The sequence below is a fragment of the Melanostigma gelatinosum genome (assembly GCF_949748355.1).
Source record: "Melanostigma gelatinosum genome assembly, chromosome: 7".
In the NCBI taxonomy this organism is placed as follows: Eukaryota; Metazoa; Chordata; class Actinopteri; order Perciformes; family Zoarcidae; genus Melanostigma; species Melanostigma gelatinosum.
In genome coordinates this window covers 15,157,693-15,178,200 of record NC_136640.1, presented here as the reverse complement: position 1 = coordinate 15,178,200, position 20,508 = coordinate 15,157,693, and the positions used below count along the sequence as shown (strand labels likewise).

Genomic DNA, 20,508 nt, shown 5'->3' with positions numbered 1-20,508 from the left:
GGACATCTCCTGGATGAGTCAAACATGAATTATGCTGCTGGCAGATCGTGCAATTGGTTAAAAGAGCAGTTGTGAGATCCCATAAGTGGGTCGTGTCTTGAGTTATTTCAGCCCTTTGATAAGGTGCCGTTTCCTGAATCACCACACAACAAACCAGGAACCATGCAGTATTTAGTGAAAATGTTCAGAGTACGCTGAGAGGGGGGTGAGGTGGGACCTCCAGGTTCCTAATGTATCATAATGGGTTTGCAGTTAAAATTCAATAGATTTAACATTCACCTTGAATACAGAAATACAAATACTGTACAACAGTTTGTGGAAGCTGCTCTTTATTTGTAAAAGAAAGAAAAAGACGTCAGTCATTGTCTGCTACACGTTCTAATTACATAAAGAAAATATCTGCGGAGACAAACGCAGAGAATATCCTGAATCAAACTTAGGTAGAGTCAAATTTGATTGAATTGCTTTCATATTTCATACATCTTTCACTTTTTGTAACTCAAAGAACAGTCAGTGTTTATATACATGAAGCACCGATCAACAGTGCTCCTCCACGCCACCCTGGTCCTCTGGATCGTTTTTTATACAATTAATTTACATCAAATCTGTGACCCTTCCCCCCCCGTTAGCGTAGCGACAGCTAACCGACAAGCAGACACTCCGACCCCTTGCCCACCCCCACTCCCGCTGAGGAACTGTAGTGTGGAAAGATGTGTGCAACATGAAGACAACTCTTCCACATTCAGAGTAAAGGCAGCCTTGAATACGGTCAGTGAGTCAACGGCATGCCAAGCTTAAAGCAAATGGAGCCCACCACCCAGTGTGACGCTTCAGATTTGTGGATGAAGTGTTTTTCAACTAGACAGGAAAACTGACCCATTGCAAAAAAAAGAAAAGAAAAAGACCCCTAGGCACAGAATCGACTACATACTGGTAACGGACTCGTACACTAGCCCCTGCACTTTATTAAGTACAGTGGGGATTGTGAAATCTTTCCTCTAGTAAAAAAGTTTCTTCACACAAAACTCGTAGAATATTTAGTGCTCTATCATTCTGCTTAATAGGTGTAATTTATATAATAGCTATTTTGAACTCTACCTCTCGATGATAGTCTGAGATCCTTGTTTGACGCTGAAGCACTCCCACAGGTGTTCAATGTACTGTCGATTTTACATTATTTTTTTTCCTCCCAATCTTAAACCAATAATCATAAATAAATACAAACAACACACAAGGAATGTCTACTGTAAACACTGTAAAAAAGACAAAAACTAAACAGGTGTAAACGCCATTAGCATCACAACTTAGTGACAGTTAAATAACTGTAGGGAGCGGATGACTGATGATCGGATCAAGAAAGGGAGGGGCCGCTCTCCTCTTCTCCTTCCACCCCCCCTCCCCCGCTGAACATCGAGCCTTTACATCCAACCACAGTACTTCCAAATACATAACATCAAAGTTTCTCAGCATCCATATCTATCTTTACAGATCACGCTGTAAAACGAGATAAGGAATCCTCTTTTTAAGGGGGTTTAGACAGCAGCGTCGCTCCACGTCTCGGACAAGTTACAGAATAATAGGTGACAGCTCTCGCCAAACGTCATGTGGACATGGTTACCATGGTTTGTGACAGTCGCCGCACCGTTGTGTTCCCGTGTCTGTATTTAGGGGAGGGGGGGAAGGGGTGAATGTTTTCTCCGTGGAGTTAGACTGCAACGAGGACAAAAAGCTTTTTTGCTGCAAAGTGCTTCATCTTCCAAGAGACACTTTTCTTCAAATTACATGAACTGCATCTGCAAGAAGAACAGGCGACATGTTAATGAAAGGCTAACGTGTTGAGTCGATCTCTTTTCCTCATCATACTTTCAGGACTAACTAGCTCCACCGTAGCAGTAGAATGAGAGTAGAAGGGACATCCAAATGTTTGCCGCGATCATTTGACGAGTTCAAGAACATGGCGCTCAGAGGAATGTTATTGTTGTCTGGGATTTGGGACGGAAATACATTTTAAACTTTAGTTTTGAACAATTTCTACCACAGCGTGCTCATCACAGCCACAAATCTACTTTTATTACAATTTAAAATGTGCATTTTGCAAAATGCAATGGCACACACAACAATGTTTGCTGCTCTGACCATCCAGCTGCGTCGATTTAAAAAGGGAATGTCCGTTCTACTATCATTCTATTTCCTGTGAACTAAATACTGCCATACAAGAACAAAGGTGTCTCTTGTTACATCGACCATCAACTGAGGAGGATGCTGAATTTCCCCCTGGGGTCCGTTAGCTTTAGCCTCAGTATTTAAGCATGGTATCATACGGCCCTCAAGTGCATATTTAACACCCTTTTTTTCCCCTTGTTTTAAAACGAATCCACTAAGAACGTTACATATTTCAGCCACAGACAGCATGTTGAACCAAATCATGGAGGTAGTGGACTTTTAAATAGCTAGCTATAAACCTGTCAGCAGCAGTTTCTACTTTTTTCTTCATTTCACATTACGTCTGGCTACATTATTTTTAATATTAATGATGTCAAAATAGCCATCTTTATCATTATAAACTGCATATGTGCAATGTGGGAGCGAAAAGCTTTACAGTAGCTTAGAAGGACAGAGCTAAGCGAACAATCAATTAGTTAAATTCAGCAAAGGCTCCACAGTTCACAGGAAACAGGGTTGAACAATCAATGATGACAGTGGAAGACAAAAGGGTCAAAACGAGTCTGTTAAAGTTAAAGATGCAGCAAATCTGTCAAAACAAGCAAGAAATCCAAGCAAGGAAGGTCAAAATAAAACGGAATAAATGAGGAAAAATACATGTAATTAGATGGTGAAGGCATCAAGTATGTAAAGATAGGAAAGAAACAAGACGGGTATTAGCACTGGGCGTGCAGCACATGCAGGTGCACCCGCTAGCAAAGAGCATGCTGTACCTAAAGAGATGCTCTACAAGAAATCCTTGAGAGAGAGGTGTGCAAACGGGTCCTGTCCCGGGGCTCTGAGAGGACTCTGGCTGGAAGGACTAGAGGCTGCGGAGGGCTATTTCAGGAAGGAATACAGGAAGTAGGAGGACCAGAGGAGAAGTCAGACAGTCAGTACAGAGACTGAAGGAGGGATGAGATTAGTTTGGAGATGCTGTGATGTATGAAAGACTGGTTCATAAAAAAAAGGAGTTGTTGGGGGAGGGGGGAGTCAAGACAAGGGAGATGATTCACAGTTTTGTCCCTTTCAGCTCATGAGAGTGAAAGGGTCCATTGTTAAAACTGTCATCATTTTCAGCAGTATTCACACCGACAACAACGCTTACACGGTGACTAATTATGGCACACGTCACAGCACAACGGATACACCTATTTACCCAACCTGATAACTGCGCAAATAGATACTGACTTCATTGTGCATCAGCTCGGTGGCGTGGTCAGACTGCCGTGCACCCACCTGAGCACTCGACACGGAGCCGAAGGGGTTGGGTGGCCTCATTACAGGCTGGGAGTACATCATGGTGGGTGGATTCATCATCCCCATGGAGCCCATTGGTGGAGGCTGCAGCGTGGTGCACACAGATGAGACGTCACTTCACTGACGGTGGATTTAAGTCAATTGCTTTACAAATTTAAAGCCACCATGTGTCGGATTTGTGTGTAAAGATTGTTTTCATTATTATCAATAAATATCATTAATCTGCTGATTATTTGTGAGGCTTATTGACTTTATCATTTGGTTTGTAATATGTCAGACAATAGTGACAACAGTATTCAGTGTATTATTATGGATGTCTAAGAAAAACTAATTTGTGTCCCTGGAATCAGATGGATTGTTTTGTTAAAAAAAAAAAAAAGGATGAAAAAAATGAATTAATCGTTTCAGCTTTAACTGTGAATTTAGAATTGAATATTGGCCACTAGGGGGCACCAACCCCAAACTTTTTTCTCAAACTCTTAGTCTCAAGACCAGTGCTAAAGAATATGTTCAGCTTTCAGTTTATTTCCAAATAAAAAAATCATAATAATTAAGACAACCTTGTGCCTGCTAGTAAAATTAAATATTTATGGAGGAGAGTGTGCTTTAAATAAAAACTATTGAGAATCCTCCACCCCTTCATTTAGTTTATAAAACGTAAGAGAATATTCATGAGAGCAAAACGGCTCACTTCAACCCAGTTCGAGTGAATTCAATTAACTCTCTAATAAAAAAGGAGCAGGTAAAAAACTAAAAGGCATTTATCTGAAATTAAATGTTTCAGCAACATTCCTAATGTAATGTCAGCTTCATTTTTCTTCAAAACAGGTTAGGACTGACCATGAGCTACACACACTATACACAGATATGTGTCATCATACTGACCATGCCATATCCCATCATGCCTGTGGGTGTGGTAGCAGGGAAGGCCATGACTGACGATGGCTGAGGAGACACAAACAGGCCAGTGAGAACACAAATGACAGCACACCATTACAACATCCGCAATTATTTGGGCAGTAAAATTAGACATAATATATTATTAATAAATATATATATATATATTTATAAATAAATAAATAAATAAATAAATAAATAAATATTTATTAATAAATATATAAATAAATAAATAAATAAATATATATATATATATTTATTAATAAATATATATATATATATATATATATTTATTAATAAATATATATATATATATATATATATACATATATATATATATATATATATATTTATTAATAAATATATATATATATATATATATATATTTATTAATAAATATATATATATACATATTTATTAATAAATATATATATATATATATATACATATATATATACATATATATATATATATATATATATATATATTTATTAATAAATATATATATATATATATATATTTATTAATAAATAAATATATATATATATATATATATATATATATATATATTTATTTATTTATTAATAAATATATATATATATATATATATATATATATAGCGGGAGCAGAACTCGTGATAAGCACTACAGTTAGAGATCTGTGTGTCACCATGGAGACGGGGTTCCAGGTCGTGCTTGGCGCTGCTTTGGGCTGCCAGTTGGTGCCGCCGGTCATCCTCTTCTCCCCCGGCTGGCTCCAGTGCATGTCACTGCAGATTAAGACAGTTGATGTTAGCACCAGCTTGTGACTGCCCTGAAAGAACAAAGCTGCTGCTGTTTCTGTGCAGCAGTGTGTGTGTGTGTGTGTGTGTGTGTGTGTGTGTGTGTGTGTGTGTGTGTGTGTGTGTGTGTGTGTGTGTGTGTGTGTGTGTTAAAGCCACAGAGCGCTGATGCATCGCTTACTTTTTCATAGTACCGTTCCCAATGCCGAGATCTAAAAAAAAAAGAGAGACAATTTATAGGTGTTAGCAGCCTATCTGCAAATGCTTTGTCCTTTTTGTGCCTTAGTAAACATGTGCTGTCATTTGTGCCGCTGACGGGCAAAGCATCACACTCACTGCCGACAAGGTTGGCCATGGAGGAGTCGAGGTCGTCCGACAACAGCGTCTCTGGCAGCTGACCAGACGCCTGGCTGGAGCCGGCAAGAGTCGGTTTCAGGATGCCGCCAGAAATATCTGACAAGACACACACACGCAGATAATAAACCTATTGAAGGCTTTCTGTATTCTGTCGGCTGTAGTTTCACAATAAGAAATGATGGAAATAAGTCCAGGGCTTTGTCTTTCTCTCCCCGACAGAGTTTCTGTGCTTTATCGTCTCATCTTTTGTGCATTCTATGTCTAGCAGTGAGATGAGACAGGAAATGAGGAGAGAGAGAGAGTAATGGTGACCGCTGCTCAACTGTTATGAATATCAGCGCTCAGTCTTCTGCTGCGTGAACTTGAATACATTGATGCTACAAAGCAAAAACATCAGTTTTAACAAGTTCCTTCTTCAAGACCCATCTTTTATTAAAACCTAAAAATAAAAAAAAATCAGTGGGGAAGAAACTGACGCCATTTCAGGATATTAATGTTAAATAAGCCTTCTTGTTTTGGTACGGTTGAGTAATATCACTCTTACATTACATTTTGTCCTAAATGACTTACAATAAGTGCATTTAAGCTCAGAAGGAAGAGCTAGACGTTACAAAAACAAGTGTTTAGAGAGCTGCTTTGCAAGTGCTTAAGGTTTATTTCATTCTATTTTTATTAAAGGTAACGAGACGCAAGTACATTTTAGCATGAGGTGACGAGGTGTAGACTGAGAGCTCCATTAGCAATATTCTAAGATCATTTTTGATTCAACGATAAACTAAATATCTTGTTTTGAGATTCTTTTGCAATGCAGCAATGGTTTTAGATGCCATTAGTCAGCATTAAATGGTGACATTATGTACGTTTCGGCTGTTTGCAGAATCTGATAAGAGGTGGTAAAAATAGTTATTGTGCTGGCGACTTATGAGAGTGTTGCAGGTGTGTCAGCTGTATCCGACGTCGGGGCGAGACACAGCGCTCTGAAACAGACCATCACACATGCTGTTGTGTACCTCTCTGTGGTATGTGGCCCATAAAATCACTGGGCCGTACTAATTTGTGTCTTAAAAGCTTCTATGTTTGACGTATGACCCCTTTTTCAGCTGAGTGACTTTTATTTGATGTAGTTTCTCATCAAATATTGGAACAAGGCTTCATGCAAGACTGGCCTTTGATCAATCATTTGCAGACTACAGATACTACGTTGACTGCACTAAAACACAGAAAGTCATTGCACAGGTATTGCATGTTCACTTATATGTAAATACAGAATCCTCACCATCAGAGTTGAGGCTATTGCCCGCTGCTTTGGCTCCAAAAACAGACTCAAAGTCCACTTGGAGTCCCCCTGCTGACTGTGGGGGAGGGCCCTGTGGCGTCGAGTATCCTTCATTAGAGATGAGAGAGAAGACGAGGTTAGATGAGGTCAAAAGTGACCACCGCTTGGACTTTTGGTTTCTGCACTGGCCCGTGTGAGGACAGCGTCCGTATATCAATCCCTGGTTAACAGAGAGCTGAATACCACCGCTTTCCTTACAGGACAGAAAACTAGCATCGATCTACTGCTGAATGAGCTGGAGAGAGCCTTCAGTACCTCTGAATAGACCTGCTACAGTAGAGGGCTCAGTGGGGAAGGGAGCCTGGTGCTGGGCAATGGATGCTGGACCACAGAAGGAGTCTGACACGCCACAGGAAGCAGGATGAAGAAGACAAAGAGAGAGAGAGAGAGAGAGAGAGAGAGAGAGAGAGAGAGAGAGAGAGGAAGACAGAGAGCAAAAGGAAAAAGCGTTTCAAGGCAGAGCCAGAGCGACAGGTTGGAAATGACAGCAATACAGGCAGGAAGAAGACGGCTAACATGTCTAACAATTTTGTAGTTGTTAAATTCTGTGTGTTTTAAGTCAAGTTTAAGAGATGTAGAAGGATCAAATAGTGCAGAACAGTGTTGTAGCAACCAAGAGGAAGGGATTAAAGAAATAGTTTGACATTTTGGGAAACATGCTTATTGGCTTTCTTGCCGACAGTTAGACGAGAAGATATCAATCATGAAAGCTACAGGCAGCAGCTAGTTAGCTTAGCATAAAGACTGGAAACGGGCAGAAACAGCTAGCCTAGCTCTCTCCAACAGGTTTAAAATGAAGCTATTTTACTGACTGGTGGTGTGTGTAGCAGCAGATACAAACCAACAGATATGAGTGTTATCAATCTTCTCAGCTAACTCTAGGCAACACAGCAAATAACTATATTTTCCAAAAATTGTTCCTTTCTATTAGTTTATGACCACAATTCTACAATACACATGAAAATAAGAGCCCTGGGTGTATTGCATAGGACCCTATGTTTGCCAGGGCTCAGGAAACATAGGCTGGGATGGTGAGCCATCATAGTACCTGAGATGGAGTGTTCTATCCGCACTGTGCGTTTGTAATTGGTTGAAACGGACGAGTTTGAGTCAATAAAGGGATTGTAACGATCTGGAGAATCAAAAATAAGGTTGGTAAAAGTAGAACAGGTATCAACTTAAAAATCTCTACGGCATGTTTGTATTACAATGCAACATCATTAAAAGAGAGGATGAACTGTGAAGCAACAATGGTTGTATGGCCTCTATAGTGGGACATGGAGGGCCTGGCTGATACATTAAGAGGTGCTCTTGCTAGAAAAACAAAACATAACTTGAGCTTGGTATGAACTGCAATGAGGATCATTGTACAAACAGACAAAAGAAGATAATTTAGAGATTGGCACAAACAGATAATCCAACATTCAGCAGAGTAAACGTGCAAGCTAGTCATGCTCATAAGCGACAACAGAGAAATGAACAAGTGCGACGAGACTTTTGAGGAGAAACAAAAATGAGTCGTTACCACCAAACATTTCATGACCGGATGTCCTAGAGGAAAAGCTAACACCGTCCGAAGACACGACAGGTAAGTGAGTGGCATCGACAACGAGTTTTGAGAGGAAAGGGTTAAGGTTTGGCATGGATTCATCTCCAGCGTCAGCAGAGGTGAAAGGATCTAGGCAGGCGGAGGAAAGAGAGACAGAGAAAAAAAGACAAAGACAGAAAAAAAGAGTGGAGAGGAAGAGGTGGGCATCAGAGTCAGACAACAACAAGAAGAAGGAGAGCATGCAGAAAAGTCCAGAAACACAGATGTTGGCTGGAGGCAGCTCTTTACCTGCCCACGCTGTGGCCACTGGAAGCCCTGTCGAGCCTGATTGCACAGAGGGCTGGAAAGTTGACTGCATGTCAAAGAGGTCGCTCTCCATCTTCACTGCACTGCAGAGAGAATAAAGAAAGCAGACTAAATATTTGACCCCTTTACAAACACCTTTGCTGAGCAAAGAAATCCAAAGTACAATGGTCATGATTAGAAGTATTTGTCTCAGGCCTTGGTCAGACTACCAGCCCAAATCGGTTTATAGCAGAACCAGATTGTATCGAGACAGATGTTACAAAGTCCGGACTTTAAAACATTAAATGAGATTTTTTGCCAAATGGATCCAAACCACATCTGGAGGTTTGAAATGCGATTCCAATTGGATATCTACAAATGCATCTCAGTCCAAACGTTCTACCCGCTCAAATCAGATTTCAAAGTGTGGAAGCCGAGCAGAATCCCTGCTGCTACTAACCGAGGACAACATGGAGAACAACAAGATTAAATGAAATCGTCTTCTGGTCCTTTTACTTCCCTGTCACTTCCTCCTTACATCGCACAGCGACTTTACAGTGCGATTGTTTTCCGAGGGCGAAGGTTTCCCCGTTAGAAAGGCGCATACCAGAGCAACCAAAGGCAGACAGGTTGGTAATGTCTGAACACACAAATCCAAGCTGATAACTTGGAAATAACAGTGCGGACAGTCCGCCTTAAAGATCTGATTTGAGAAACAAATGGGACTCGCCTGCAGTCTGACCACAGCCTAACAGACGCTAAGATATATTTAGAGAGATACAAACATGGTTTAAATGTGTACCCGTTCGAGCAGCTGGGTGTGGAGAAGAGGTCGATGGCTGGTGCCGTGCTGATAGTGCCCCCTGTGGTGGAGATCGGCGATGTGTCCGTGGTAGCGAAGGAGGGCCTCTTGGAGAGCTCTTTGAGCCTCTGTTCCTGAGTGAGAGAGAACCTCTAGTTCAAACATACAGGCAACCCCAATGTATCCTTAAGTGTGCGGCCTCTTTCGGTAAAAACAGCAAGGCCACCTTCAGAGCTTTGAGTCGAGCCTGTTCCTCTTCGAGAGCTGCCTGCTTCTCCCGCTCATCCACTTTAGTGAAAGACATCCCCGTGCTAGCCAGTGATGACACCGCATTTGACAGAGTGCTGGCCCTGCAGGAAAGACACAAATTATATTAGATTATTACATCTCCGTCCTTTTTTATACTGTTTGTCTTATCTCAGCTTGTCAGAAAAGTTTGACTGATTTATTGACTAGATGCAGCACAGTCTAATAACACTTTAAAATGTGGAAAATAAATGGAAAGGCTCAAGATTCAAGGGAAAGATGAGAGGAACTCAGGAAACAGTGATGGGAGGATTGATGTACCTGCTGGCTGCGGTGGAGTCTTTGACCTTTTTGCCTTCCAAGGAGGCCAAGTGCTGCTCCAGAGCTTCTAGAAGGCTACTGGGAGCCTGCCGTGACAGAAAACACACAGTCAGCAACTTCCTGAGACACAGAGAATGTAGTCTGCTTGGACATCAAGACCATAAAAGACAGTGGTGGGCGACCAAGACAGACAACACACTATGAAATGCACCAGACAGACAGTTAATGTCTTTGAAGAGGAGGTTCAATTTAGCTCCACACAGTTAAACTACCAACTTTGGACGATCAGTTACCCACCGCTTATCGATTACTGCATTGCGTTCCAGCCCCCAAAAAAACAGCTACTTTGGATGAGAGTAACATCTGTGTGGGATGACGTACTGCACCACGGGCACTTTTCAACAACCTGGGCGTTGTTGAACCGGCCGTGTCTAAGCACAACGGGGAAGCCACGTCACACTAGATGAGCTACAACTGGTTCACACCTCAACGACGTGACCAAAGTGATCCGAGTTTACCACAGCGAGTGTTTTGTCCTTCAACTGGTTTTCACCATCGTGTAGGAGACAGGAGTCGGAGCAGAGGCATGCAAAAAGACAACACTGAAGCAAGTCACGGACATAGAGGAAGAGTGAAATGATAGTACTTACACAAACTGTGAACTAAAGTGGAAAGATAAAGGGGAAAATACAGAATATAAAGGTGGTGACAGTCAGAGGGGGGGAATGCGTTTTAGTTGCACTTCTCCAGGGTAAAATACTGAGATACTGTCACTGCGCAGGTTTACTGGGTGGATTGCAATTACTGCGATTACTTTAAAACACTTAGTGTGGACAACACCTTTATTTACTGTAGAAAGAGGAGGAGGAGGAGGAGAAGGAGAAGGAGAAGAAGAAGAAGAACTCCTCTGGCAAACATGCGCTGGAGAAGGAAATCATGCAAAGTGTCTCATCTTAAAGAACATTTGTGTTGGGTGTGCTACTCTCTAGTTGGACAAAGACAACTGATGATAAAAGAGCAATTAGAGCTGGAAATCAGAGACAGAGCAAGGGCAGGCTTCCTGTAAAGAGCGGGGCACGCTGTGGCTTCATACTGCTTAGACGGGTCGGTGCTTACCTGCGATAGATCTGGAATGTCTCCTCGGTCGATGCCCACCTGCTGTTAAAACGAGAAAAAAAGCCAAGTTACAATCGTGTCCCTGCAGCATTCACTCATTCATTCATGACAGCAGGTGCATCGTTGAGTGTAATTTACCTCCGCTACTTTGAGGAACTCTGATATCCGGGTCATTCGGGTGAGAAACTTCTTGTAAATGTCCAAACCTTCTTTACACTGAATCTTCTTCATGTCAAAGTATTTCTCTATTTGGTGAAACAAAGAACTTGGAGTGACCAACCACGAAACACTGGGACGAAATGGACCGAAAGAGAGAGGTGCCTAAGCCAAAGTGGTCTTACCAAGCAGGTTGATAATGCCTTCATTATACGCAGCAAAGAGCCTGATGGAGTCTTTGAAGAGCAGCATGAAGGCTGCATTGATGACTCCATTCGTCAACTCGTTGGCATTGACCTGAGGGAAAGCAATCATTTATCTTACAGCTTCTCCACAGCGGTTTGTTGACGTAGAAAAACGAAGCCTGTGAACTACGATAATGCAGCCTCGGTGCGGTGTGCACACTTCAGACCAGCAGCTTGTTTTTTTTTTTGTTTTCCACACGAGCTGCGGGAGGCTTCACCTTACACTCACATTGAAATCGAGGAGCGCATCCATCTGGTTCTGAATAATGGGGATAGTCTTCAGCAGCTTCTCTGTATTCATGGTCCTCATTACGCCATCCACCCTGTGCGGACACATGGGGAGCCGGAGCAGGAGAGGGCACCGAGGAGAAGGAGGGAAGGTAGAGAGGAGGCAGAGAGATGGATAAGCACCCGGTGTAGCTCTTTAAACACGATAACAGACAGAATTAATTTCCTTTAAATGCCCACAGTCTGCGGTGACGTCTTCAGAGGTCTTGCTTAGTAGGAACAACAGCCCAAACCCCCAAAATATGTTCAGTCTACATATGACAAAGAACAGCACCAAAGAAGCTGAAACCAGAAAAAGCATTTTTGCTCAATAAAATGGCTAAATTTATTATTTATTGTTTCCAATTTATTTTCTATCATTTATTGATGAATCAGCTCGAATCAATTGCTTTTTTGCAGTTACAGTTAAAAAAAATGAAATCGCTGAAATTGCCATTTTAAATTATAAATGTACTCAAACATTTGGACACATGAGGGTTAAAAAAAAAATGGAAATTAATCAATTAGCCCATCTACAAATAAACTATTTTGATAACCGATAATCCTTGAAGTGATTGAAATGAAACTGCTGTTTCCTGCCTCTTAACATTTCCTGCATTTCTCAGTTTTCTATCATTGTAAAGTGAATATTTTGGAGTTTTGGACTGTTGGTCAAACACAACAAGTAATTTGAAGACATCATCTTAAGCTCTGAGTAATTTGAAATGGTATGATTGATAACTGCTCCTTACCCGCGTTTAACTTTTGTGAAGTCAAATGCAACCTGTCTGTACGAAACGGCTTTCTCGTTCAGGTATCGACTGTACCTCCTGATAAATGTGGACATGTCATAACCTGGAACGTAAAACGGCAGAAGGAACATTTACTTTTTTTTTTACATTGTGCATAAATTCTGAAATGACTTCTGAACCGATCTCAACAACCGCCATAAAATCTTTACCTTGTAACCCACTTTTGTCCAAAAAATTACTGAGGTTGAAAAGTGTATTCCTTGAAGCCAAGTACTGAACGAAACGCTGCAAGATAAGAGAGAAAAGGTTAACACCAGACTATCGGTTCGTGATGCACTGATGCTCAAACAGTCTGCTCGTGTCTGCCGAGGCGTCTCACCTCGTTGCCGTAGACCATGAGGTGGTGTGTGGTGATGAGCGACTTAAACACAACCACCCAGCTGGTGCTGGTGGTCCTCTCAAACAGCGAGTCAGCCAGTTGGGGAATGTTGACGTTCATCTCGTTGGTGCAATGGATCAAATCTGAAGCAGAAGAAGAGAAGAAGTTCATGACATCACGAGTGTATTTGTAGTAATCGATCAAAATGAATGTGTAATTGTCCTGGGCTGCAGAACAAGTCCATCGAGATGTAACGAGTCGCACGGCTCTTCTTCAATGTAACATGCTTTATTCCTCAAATATATCAAATGTAAGACAACACCTGAATATTAGTCGATCGAGTATTAATCACAGACTATTTTGATAATTCAGTAAAAGTTTAAGTAATTTGTTAAGAAAAAAAAATGTCCAAAAAGTACGCCATCAAGATTCCCAACATCAAAATTTAAATTTTTGGACAACACAAACAATTTGAAGACATCAAATGATGCGGTTCTAATTGGAGGTCATTTCCCCCTATGTTTTGACATTTTATACAGCAAATGATAAACTGATTCATCAAGAAAACAATCAGCAGATTAATCGATAATGAAAATAATCGTTCGCTGCGGCCCTAAATATATAATACAAATATATTATTTGGGTATTGGTCATCAAGGTGTGATAAATTGTGGCTTGAATGTTGTATCTTCTTGTTAAAGTTTAAAATGTCTAAAGTTATTTCAATGTTCCTGCCAACTGAAATAAAACAACCTACTTTATTGATCGCTTATGAAATCATCCACCAAGCTCGAATCAGATATTGTGGGAAACACAAACAGTCAAAATCTCATCACGTGATGAATGTCGAGTCAACGTCATTGTGATATTTAATTGTTATATCGTAACATCGTGTATAGAGCAGACAGAGCCGGCAGATATACTGTATTTTCTATGGCGATACAAATTTAAACTTCATTCAGAAACCAGTTTGCATCTGTTCAGATACATTTACTCACAGATAACACGACGTATTGTGAGTTACTGACCACGCTGAGCTGGGAAGCAGAAGAAAAACCTGCTGCTGCCAAAGTGAAAAACTACAACAGAACGTCTGAACCAACAGCAGTCTCTGAGGTGACTCACGCTTGTGTCGCCCACTACACGTCACATATGTGCAGTTTGGTAACAACAAAATCCCAAAAGGCCGCTTCTCATTACTATCTTTGACTGGATGTTCTACAAAGACAAGGTTGGTCAAGACGAACCTGAATACGTGTTCGATGGATTCAAAATCTTAGCCCCAATGATTCAAACTAAACAAAAAGTTTGACATCTTTAGTTCACAACACAATCAGTTCAGCAGGAAACTGGAATAAATTAGGGTCGAGACAATTAGTTGATGAACAGAAAATTGTTCAACAACTATTTGAAAAAGCTATTTAAGTGATGCCAAATGCCAAACATTTGTTGATTTACTGCTTTTCTCCATTGTATACAACTATAAACTAATGTAGTATATAAATATACTCTGCCGTTAAAGGCAGCTTTAACGGCTATTTTTCAGTTCAGTCTAAATGATTGGTCGACTAATTAAAAACATAACGACAGATTAAAGATAATAAATATAATCATTGGTGCCACCTAACTACACAAAATATTTGAGTCACAATAACGCAATTATTCTACTCAAAGTGAAATGCTGCAACGATGTGTTAAAAAAAAGGACGTTTTCTACATAAAATGAGCAAAATAAACAGAAGATCCCGATCAATGCAATCAAGGATCCCTGTAGCACAAGCAGATACTGAGATCATTCATGTAGTTGTTAAAGGGACCACAACGTGCTTTTGACAGAGCAACATGACGTGCATCAAGATGTTAACCACACATGTTCTGCCCCACTTCCACTGCAAACATGTTCACTCTACATCACTGTGCTGCTTCAATGATGTCAGTCAAAGTGCTAACGACCAGACCGCCGCGCTAATTGGGCCTCCTTTTCTGTCCTATATTTGAGTTTTCAAAAGGCGGAGGGACTCCAAGTAGGACAGGATAGCCTTCCAGAGAGGCAGCAGCAGCTAGCATGTTAGCATGGGGCGGCTGAACTGCCCAGAGAAGAAGATGACGGAGAGGAGACACGTAGGAGGGAGGAAGAGGAGGAAGAGGAGGAGGAACTCGAGGGAGGAGAATACACTGACGGCTCTGTCATGTTACAATCGGCACGCTAAATATTCACAGTGGTTGACATGGATGATTTATAATCTAATTCATGTGTTCACACAGTGTGTCAGTCACCATTAAGGTTCACAATTAATCAATTCAGGATTATAAATATGTCTTCTGGAAAATATGTTTCTATTGATGAGAATGTGTGTCCAATATATGACAACTATTTACATGTGAAACAGAAAATATCAAAAACTAACATTGCTTCTCTTTAATAGATATTATTTCATGAAAACAAAATACTGTAGTGTGATCACAGAGTCATAATACGACTCCAATCTCAAAGTCAATATAATAGCATATAAAAGTATTGATTTATCTCACAGCAGCTCTAGTTATGAGTCGGGCTGGTTATCAAACCGTAATACCGTTTTGGTAACACAAAGTATTTGTAGCACTGAGTCATAATAATCTCATTCATTTAAAGGCTCTCTGTGGGTTTTTAACACGACTCCATGGATCAACAGGTGGAGGTAACGCGACAACATACACAGCAAGGAGAGGAAAGGAAGGAAGGAAGACCGCAAGCGAGGAAACATGGACGGAAACAATGATGGATTGAAAATGCTTTCAAAAACTGGCTTTGTAAATGAGGAAGGAAATGCTGTTAAACTTTTGTTTGTTCATTAGAAAACTATTTTCTCAGAATGAGTTTGTATGATGATGATGATGATAAATTGAGAAAGTATTTGGCAGATTATTAAAAAAATGAAAATAATGGTTGGTTGCAGCCCTGGCTTCTACTCAGGGTTAAATACGATTGATAACCCTGAATCACTGGTCAGCCCTTACTGTTCACAATAAGTCAGAAGCAGCAGGTCTTAGGCCTTTAGCCCGAACAATACAGGATGTATGAGGCCGATACCAATATTGACATTCGAGAGTATAAAAATTTGATAATTATTGTTAACGGACTTTATTGATTTTCCTGATTTAAATCAAGATTTTGCCAATTCCAGAAAGTCTCGTACAACTGCCTGAGACAACATTTAACATTTGAGAATCTTGGCTTATTTTGTTCAATAAAATAAGTGTTTAGTGATTAAAAAAAACATGTTTATATTTCCCACAGTAGAATAATGACAAAAGGACAGGAACTTATGTGTTATACTGGCACTAACATCAAAACATTTCAAGCATGTCCAACAGTCATTATGCATTCCTATAATTCCAATACTTTCTTTAAGCTCTGGTTGTTCTCAATCTCTCTCTCGCCTCATTTACAGCATGATCATCTCTCTACTGTCAACTCGCCATAAATAATACTTATAATCCATTAAAGAACTATACAAAAACAATTACTTCTCTCCTGTCAGAAGGGGAAAACATTAAGCTGACATAAAGAACACATCTAAACATAGATAACCAACCGTCCAGCCTCCATTATGCTATCACGTGTTATTATCTGTGAACACACGCTGCTCTGTTGTGTACTGAGACATGTCAGTCACTGGACAGCTGGCTGGGTTGGGATGAGCCAACAAGAGTGTCACTCTGCCAACTTTCGCTCATCTCACCTCAGGGGGGAGTCGCCTGAGCAGCACAACAGGTGTGGAACCTGCAACTTTTACCATTAAACCAAAATATGCACCACAAGTTTCCATTATTCCCATTTAAGAAATCAGATATTTGCTCTATTCCACTCCACAAACCACCACGAGTCTGTAAATACAGTGCGCACCTTTTTCCTGGACTATTAAAGAACTCTTATGATGACACAGGGCCTTCAGAAAAGATAAAAAACCTACTTTCATTACTGTCATGCCTTTGCAAGTGCAGATCGATATGCAGAAGATGTACCACTGCATCTCTTAAGTACAGGAGGACAGTGAATCCTCTGACTGTGAGTGCATCAGACTAATGACCATGCTCTGAAGTCAGGGTACCTGCAGAAGTGTGTTTGAAGGAAAGCAAAGTCACAGACACTCTGTGATTTACCTCCACTGTGTGAAGCATCATGACCAGCACCAGGACGAACAGCAGCCTCTCACATTACTCAATCACTGTGGCTGAAACTGACACTGTGTGCTGCTGCAGGTGCACCAAGATGGGAGATGAAACTGGATTCCAGTAAATGTTCATGTCAGGGCCTGTGAGAGGCCCACTACTCGCCAACACCGATTTTAAAGGGTTTAACTGTTGGATAATGCTCAAATAAACATGTGTCCCAAATGCGTTGCTGAACATTCAAACTGTAAACCGATGTAGACGTGAGAACGCCAGGGGTGAACAAAACCAGACAGGTAGACAAGCTAGTTTGACTATTTATGACAAAGAATGTGAAGAAAATGAATTAAAAGCCTTAATAAAAGGGTCAAGCTTCTCTGAACGCCTCTTAGCTACGAGTAGCAGCATGTCAACAAGGCCTGCGCTCGAGGTTATAACAATATAATCTCTCTGACATGAATAAGCGTTAGCAGTTAGCCTCTCGTGAGGCTTTGAGGCCTTGTAGCCCCTCCACCGCTTTAACTCAGCTAAACCGGTGCTGTCGCGTGCGATTTGTTTTAGCACTCCTGTGCTGCGTGTGTGTGTTTTTAATTTTTTTTAAAGAAGATACTCACAATCCAAATGTTTCTTCTTCGGGCCCATTACTTCGTGAGTGGTGGCCTTGCATACTGTTTTCGACACGGCGGATCCCGTTACACTGTGCTGGGCTGCAGTTATCCTGTCTGTAATGCTCTGCCCCGACATCTTCTCTCACTCAACGCAACAAAAGACCGTAAAAGATGTAGTCTGGGTTTATCTTCGCCTTTTAGAAAAAGTAAAGAAAAACATCCACCTCCTCCGCAACCTTGCCGGACCCTCCACCCCCCCTTTTTTCCCCCACCTTGGTGGAAAAAAAAAAAGAACCAGAAGTAGGCTATGGCAGACGAGGACCAGGGGAGGGCGGAATAAAGAGAAGCGGAATCCGACAACAATAACAGTCAAAAAAAATGTTGGATTGTTTCGGTTTTGGCTCCGTCAGTCAGATTGATGGGCTGCCGTGATTGCAGGGTCCACGCGCTGACTCATCCGACCCGGGTCTATGTCTCGCGCTCATCCCGATGTGGCACACCGGATCCCTGCGTCTCTCCTCCTGCCTGCCTCCGCCGCTCCGCCGCTTGTCCTCCTCCTGCTGCTGCCGCTGCCGCCGCTGCTCCGCTTTAAAGCGCTGTGAAAGAAGAAAAAGACCACCGAGGAGGAGAAATGGCGGGCCTGCTCTGCTGAGCTCTCTGGGTGGACAAAAAAGAGTCTGCACACACAACGCCCCTGCAGAGCCTGAATCAGATGTTACACCGCTGAGCTCCGCTTGAGTCTGTTGTGGTGCAGGTGCACACTAACTGACCGCAGGCCAGCTGCAGGGGGGGGCGGGGGTGGATGCACAAATGCTCAGTCACAGGAGTGCTAGAGGCCTGGATGAGAGGATGAAGCCTGTATTGATTGAGGAGTGGACATGCTGGAGTCAGAGCAGGCTGCAACAGGCCGGACAGAGTGAAGCAATGAAACTTTTTGGGATGTTTTGAGGCGTCTGAAATTTGACTTGAAGTCCCCGTGATAATATTGGAATAAAGAGTTTGTGTATAAAACAGAAATGTGACATGTTTGCAGCCTTGTTTCCGTGTAAAAACTGCTCGTACATCCTGGTGTGACAATAATCCAAAGAAAAATAATCCCGACACAGAAAAATGATGTCGTAGAACAACTAAATCAAAAAAATCTCCCCAAAACGACATACCAGTTGAGACAACTAAATGAAAACTCTCTTGATGAGGCAGAGACGATTTATTCTACGACGATAGGAAGCTGTAAAATAATTACACAAGTAGATGATTCGTTTTTAATGATCTATCTGTCAGTATATTCAGATGTGTAATGCATATGAGTCTGTATGCTTGGTTTTGATGTTAGTGGTCTTTCTATTATCTGCGTGTGGATCAAACCTCTTCCTTTAGTCCCAATCATCTCTGTTATTTGACTGTTTTAATATGTGTTTTTTGTCAGTTCTCCTGTGATGCAGTTTTGCAACTTTGATTTGAAAGTTATTTTTGGTTTCTTAAAGTATATCAGGTGCCTCACACCCCTAGTGAAGATCTAAATAATGCAAGATTGAAACTATATTTAGTCTGACAGGACAGACATTTGTTGTCTTTAAATAAGTTCTGTGAATATGTCTATTCTTATAATGCATTAGGTCATAATGAGGCATGGGGGAAATGGAGGCAGAGCAGTGGCAGTTACAACTGTAATGAAAGCATCAATGTAATGCAGACTGAATGTCTGAATACATTTTCTTTGGCATAAGAATCATTCAACCGTCATTTCAGCAGCTTACGATAAATTCAGTAATTCAGTCGACTGAACCAGATAGTACTCAGATCTTAATAGAAAGAGCAACAATACTCTGTTACAAGTAAAGTCCTGCATTCAAAATGACTAAAGTAAAAATGTACCAAAGTCCCAAATACCTGCAATGCAGAATTACCCATTTCAGAAGTGTGTTGTTATTGATGCATTTAATGTGAAAGCGTCCCTTTGATGTTGCATCTGGAAAAGGTGGCGCTAATTGTAAAAGTACTTTCTATACTAATTTATACTACATCATAATTCATGAGTTGATTATATTGTGTGTTCATAATTTGAAAGCTGTCAGATGTTCTGCAGCGTGACACAGTGAGCACAGGGGGGCAGCACAGTGCCACGGTTATCTCCAAACATTAAAGTCTGTCATGTTGCTCACTAATGGATTGTGGATCGGATAAAATTGTCAAAACTTCATGTATTAACGAAACTGACTCTACAGTTTCGGAATAACTGCTGTGACAGAGAGTGTAGCTAAATAATCCAGTCAATAATTAAGAATTGAAAATCCCTCCAGTTCTTCCTTTGATTTTTCACAATAACTTTATTTTTCTGCTTGAATATTAATTGAAACCAAATTCAGTTTTCACATAATTCATATTTTTGGATACTTTACCTAGTAGTCTGTCTCTGATCTTGAATTTTTTAGTCCATGTGTATGCTCGTGGATACATGAACTGTGTGAAATATAACTATGTCTACAGTTTCCTCTGAAGATCATGTTAAAGAAAAGCAGTGCTCCTCACTGGTTGTTCTCTTGATACATGGTGTGGGTCTCATATATAAACAATAAGCCAGCCTGTTGTTTTTCTTTCTCACCTGGGAATTTCCGCAAGTTTCCAGCCGACCAACAGATGCAGACAGAGACTTCAAAATCATCTCCCTTTAAAATGAAACCAGTTTTTTTATAAAATTTTTTAGAAGACGTCACCTTGAGAAACAAACCTCGTTCTTTTAACAATCTACATCTAATAATCTGACATCTAATAATCACAAACCACAACAAATAAA

General features: G+C 40.9%; 1 protein-coding gene across 7 annotated transcripts; it reads right to left on the bottom strand.

Moving 5' to 3' along the window:
- Positions 1-693: 693 nt before the first annotated feature.
- Positions 694-18,663, bottom strand: picalmb (phosphatidylinositol binding clathrin assembly protein b). 7 transcript variants are annotated; one of them, XM_079271287.1, is made up of 23 exons: positions 17,721-18,663; positions 12,952-13,094; positions 12,782-12,857; positions 12,573-12,675; positions 11,783-11,876; positions 11,494-11,605; positions 11,291-11,397; positions 11,153-11,194; positions 10,037-10,122; positions 9,696-9,819; positions 9,470-9,603; positions 8,671-8,771; positions 8,359-8,511; positions 7,882-7,965; positions 7,089-7,172; positions 6,774-6,881; positions 5,477-5,593; positions 5,322-5,352; positions 5,029-5,128; positions 4,348-4,407; positions 3,394-3,546; positions 2,937-3,042; positions 694-1,793 (listed from the first exon to the last, which is right to left on the bottom strand). In XM_079271287.1, the coding sequence occupies exons 1-22, from the start codon at positions 17,848-17,850 to the stop codon at positions 2,950-2,952; spliced, it is 2,235 nt and encodes a 744-aa protein (XP_079127413.1). In that variant the 5' UTR covers positions 17,851-18,663; the 3' UTR covers positions 694-1,793; positions 2,937-2,949. The 7 variants fall into 7 exon arrangements, with proteins under 7 accessions (XP_079127413.1, XP_079127407.1, XP_079127408.1 ...); XM_079271281.1 differs by lacking the exon at positions 7,882-7,965 and having other exon boundaries at positions 3,442-3,546; XM_079271282.1 differs by lacking the exon at positions 7,882-7,965 and having other exon boundaries at positions 3,442-3,546; positions 9,470-9,597.
- Between the last annotated feature and the right edge of the window lie 1,845 nt (positions 18,664-20,508).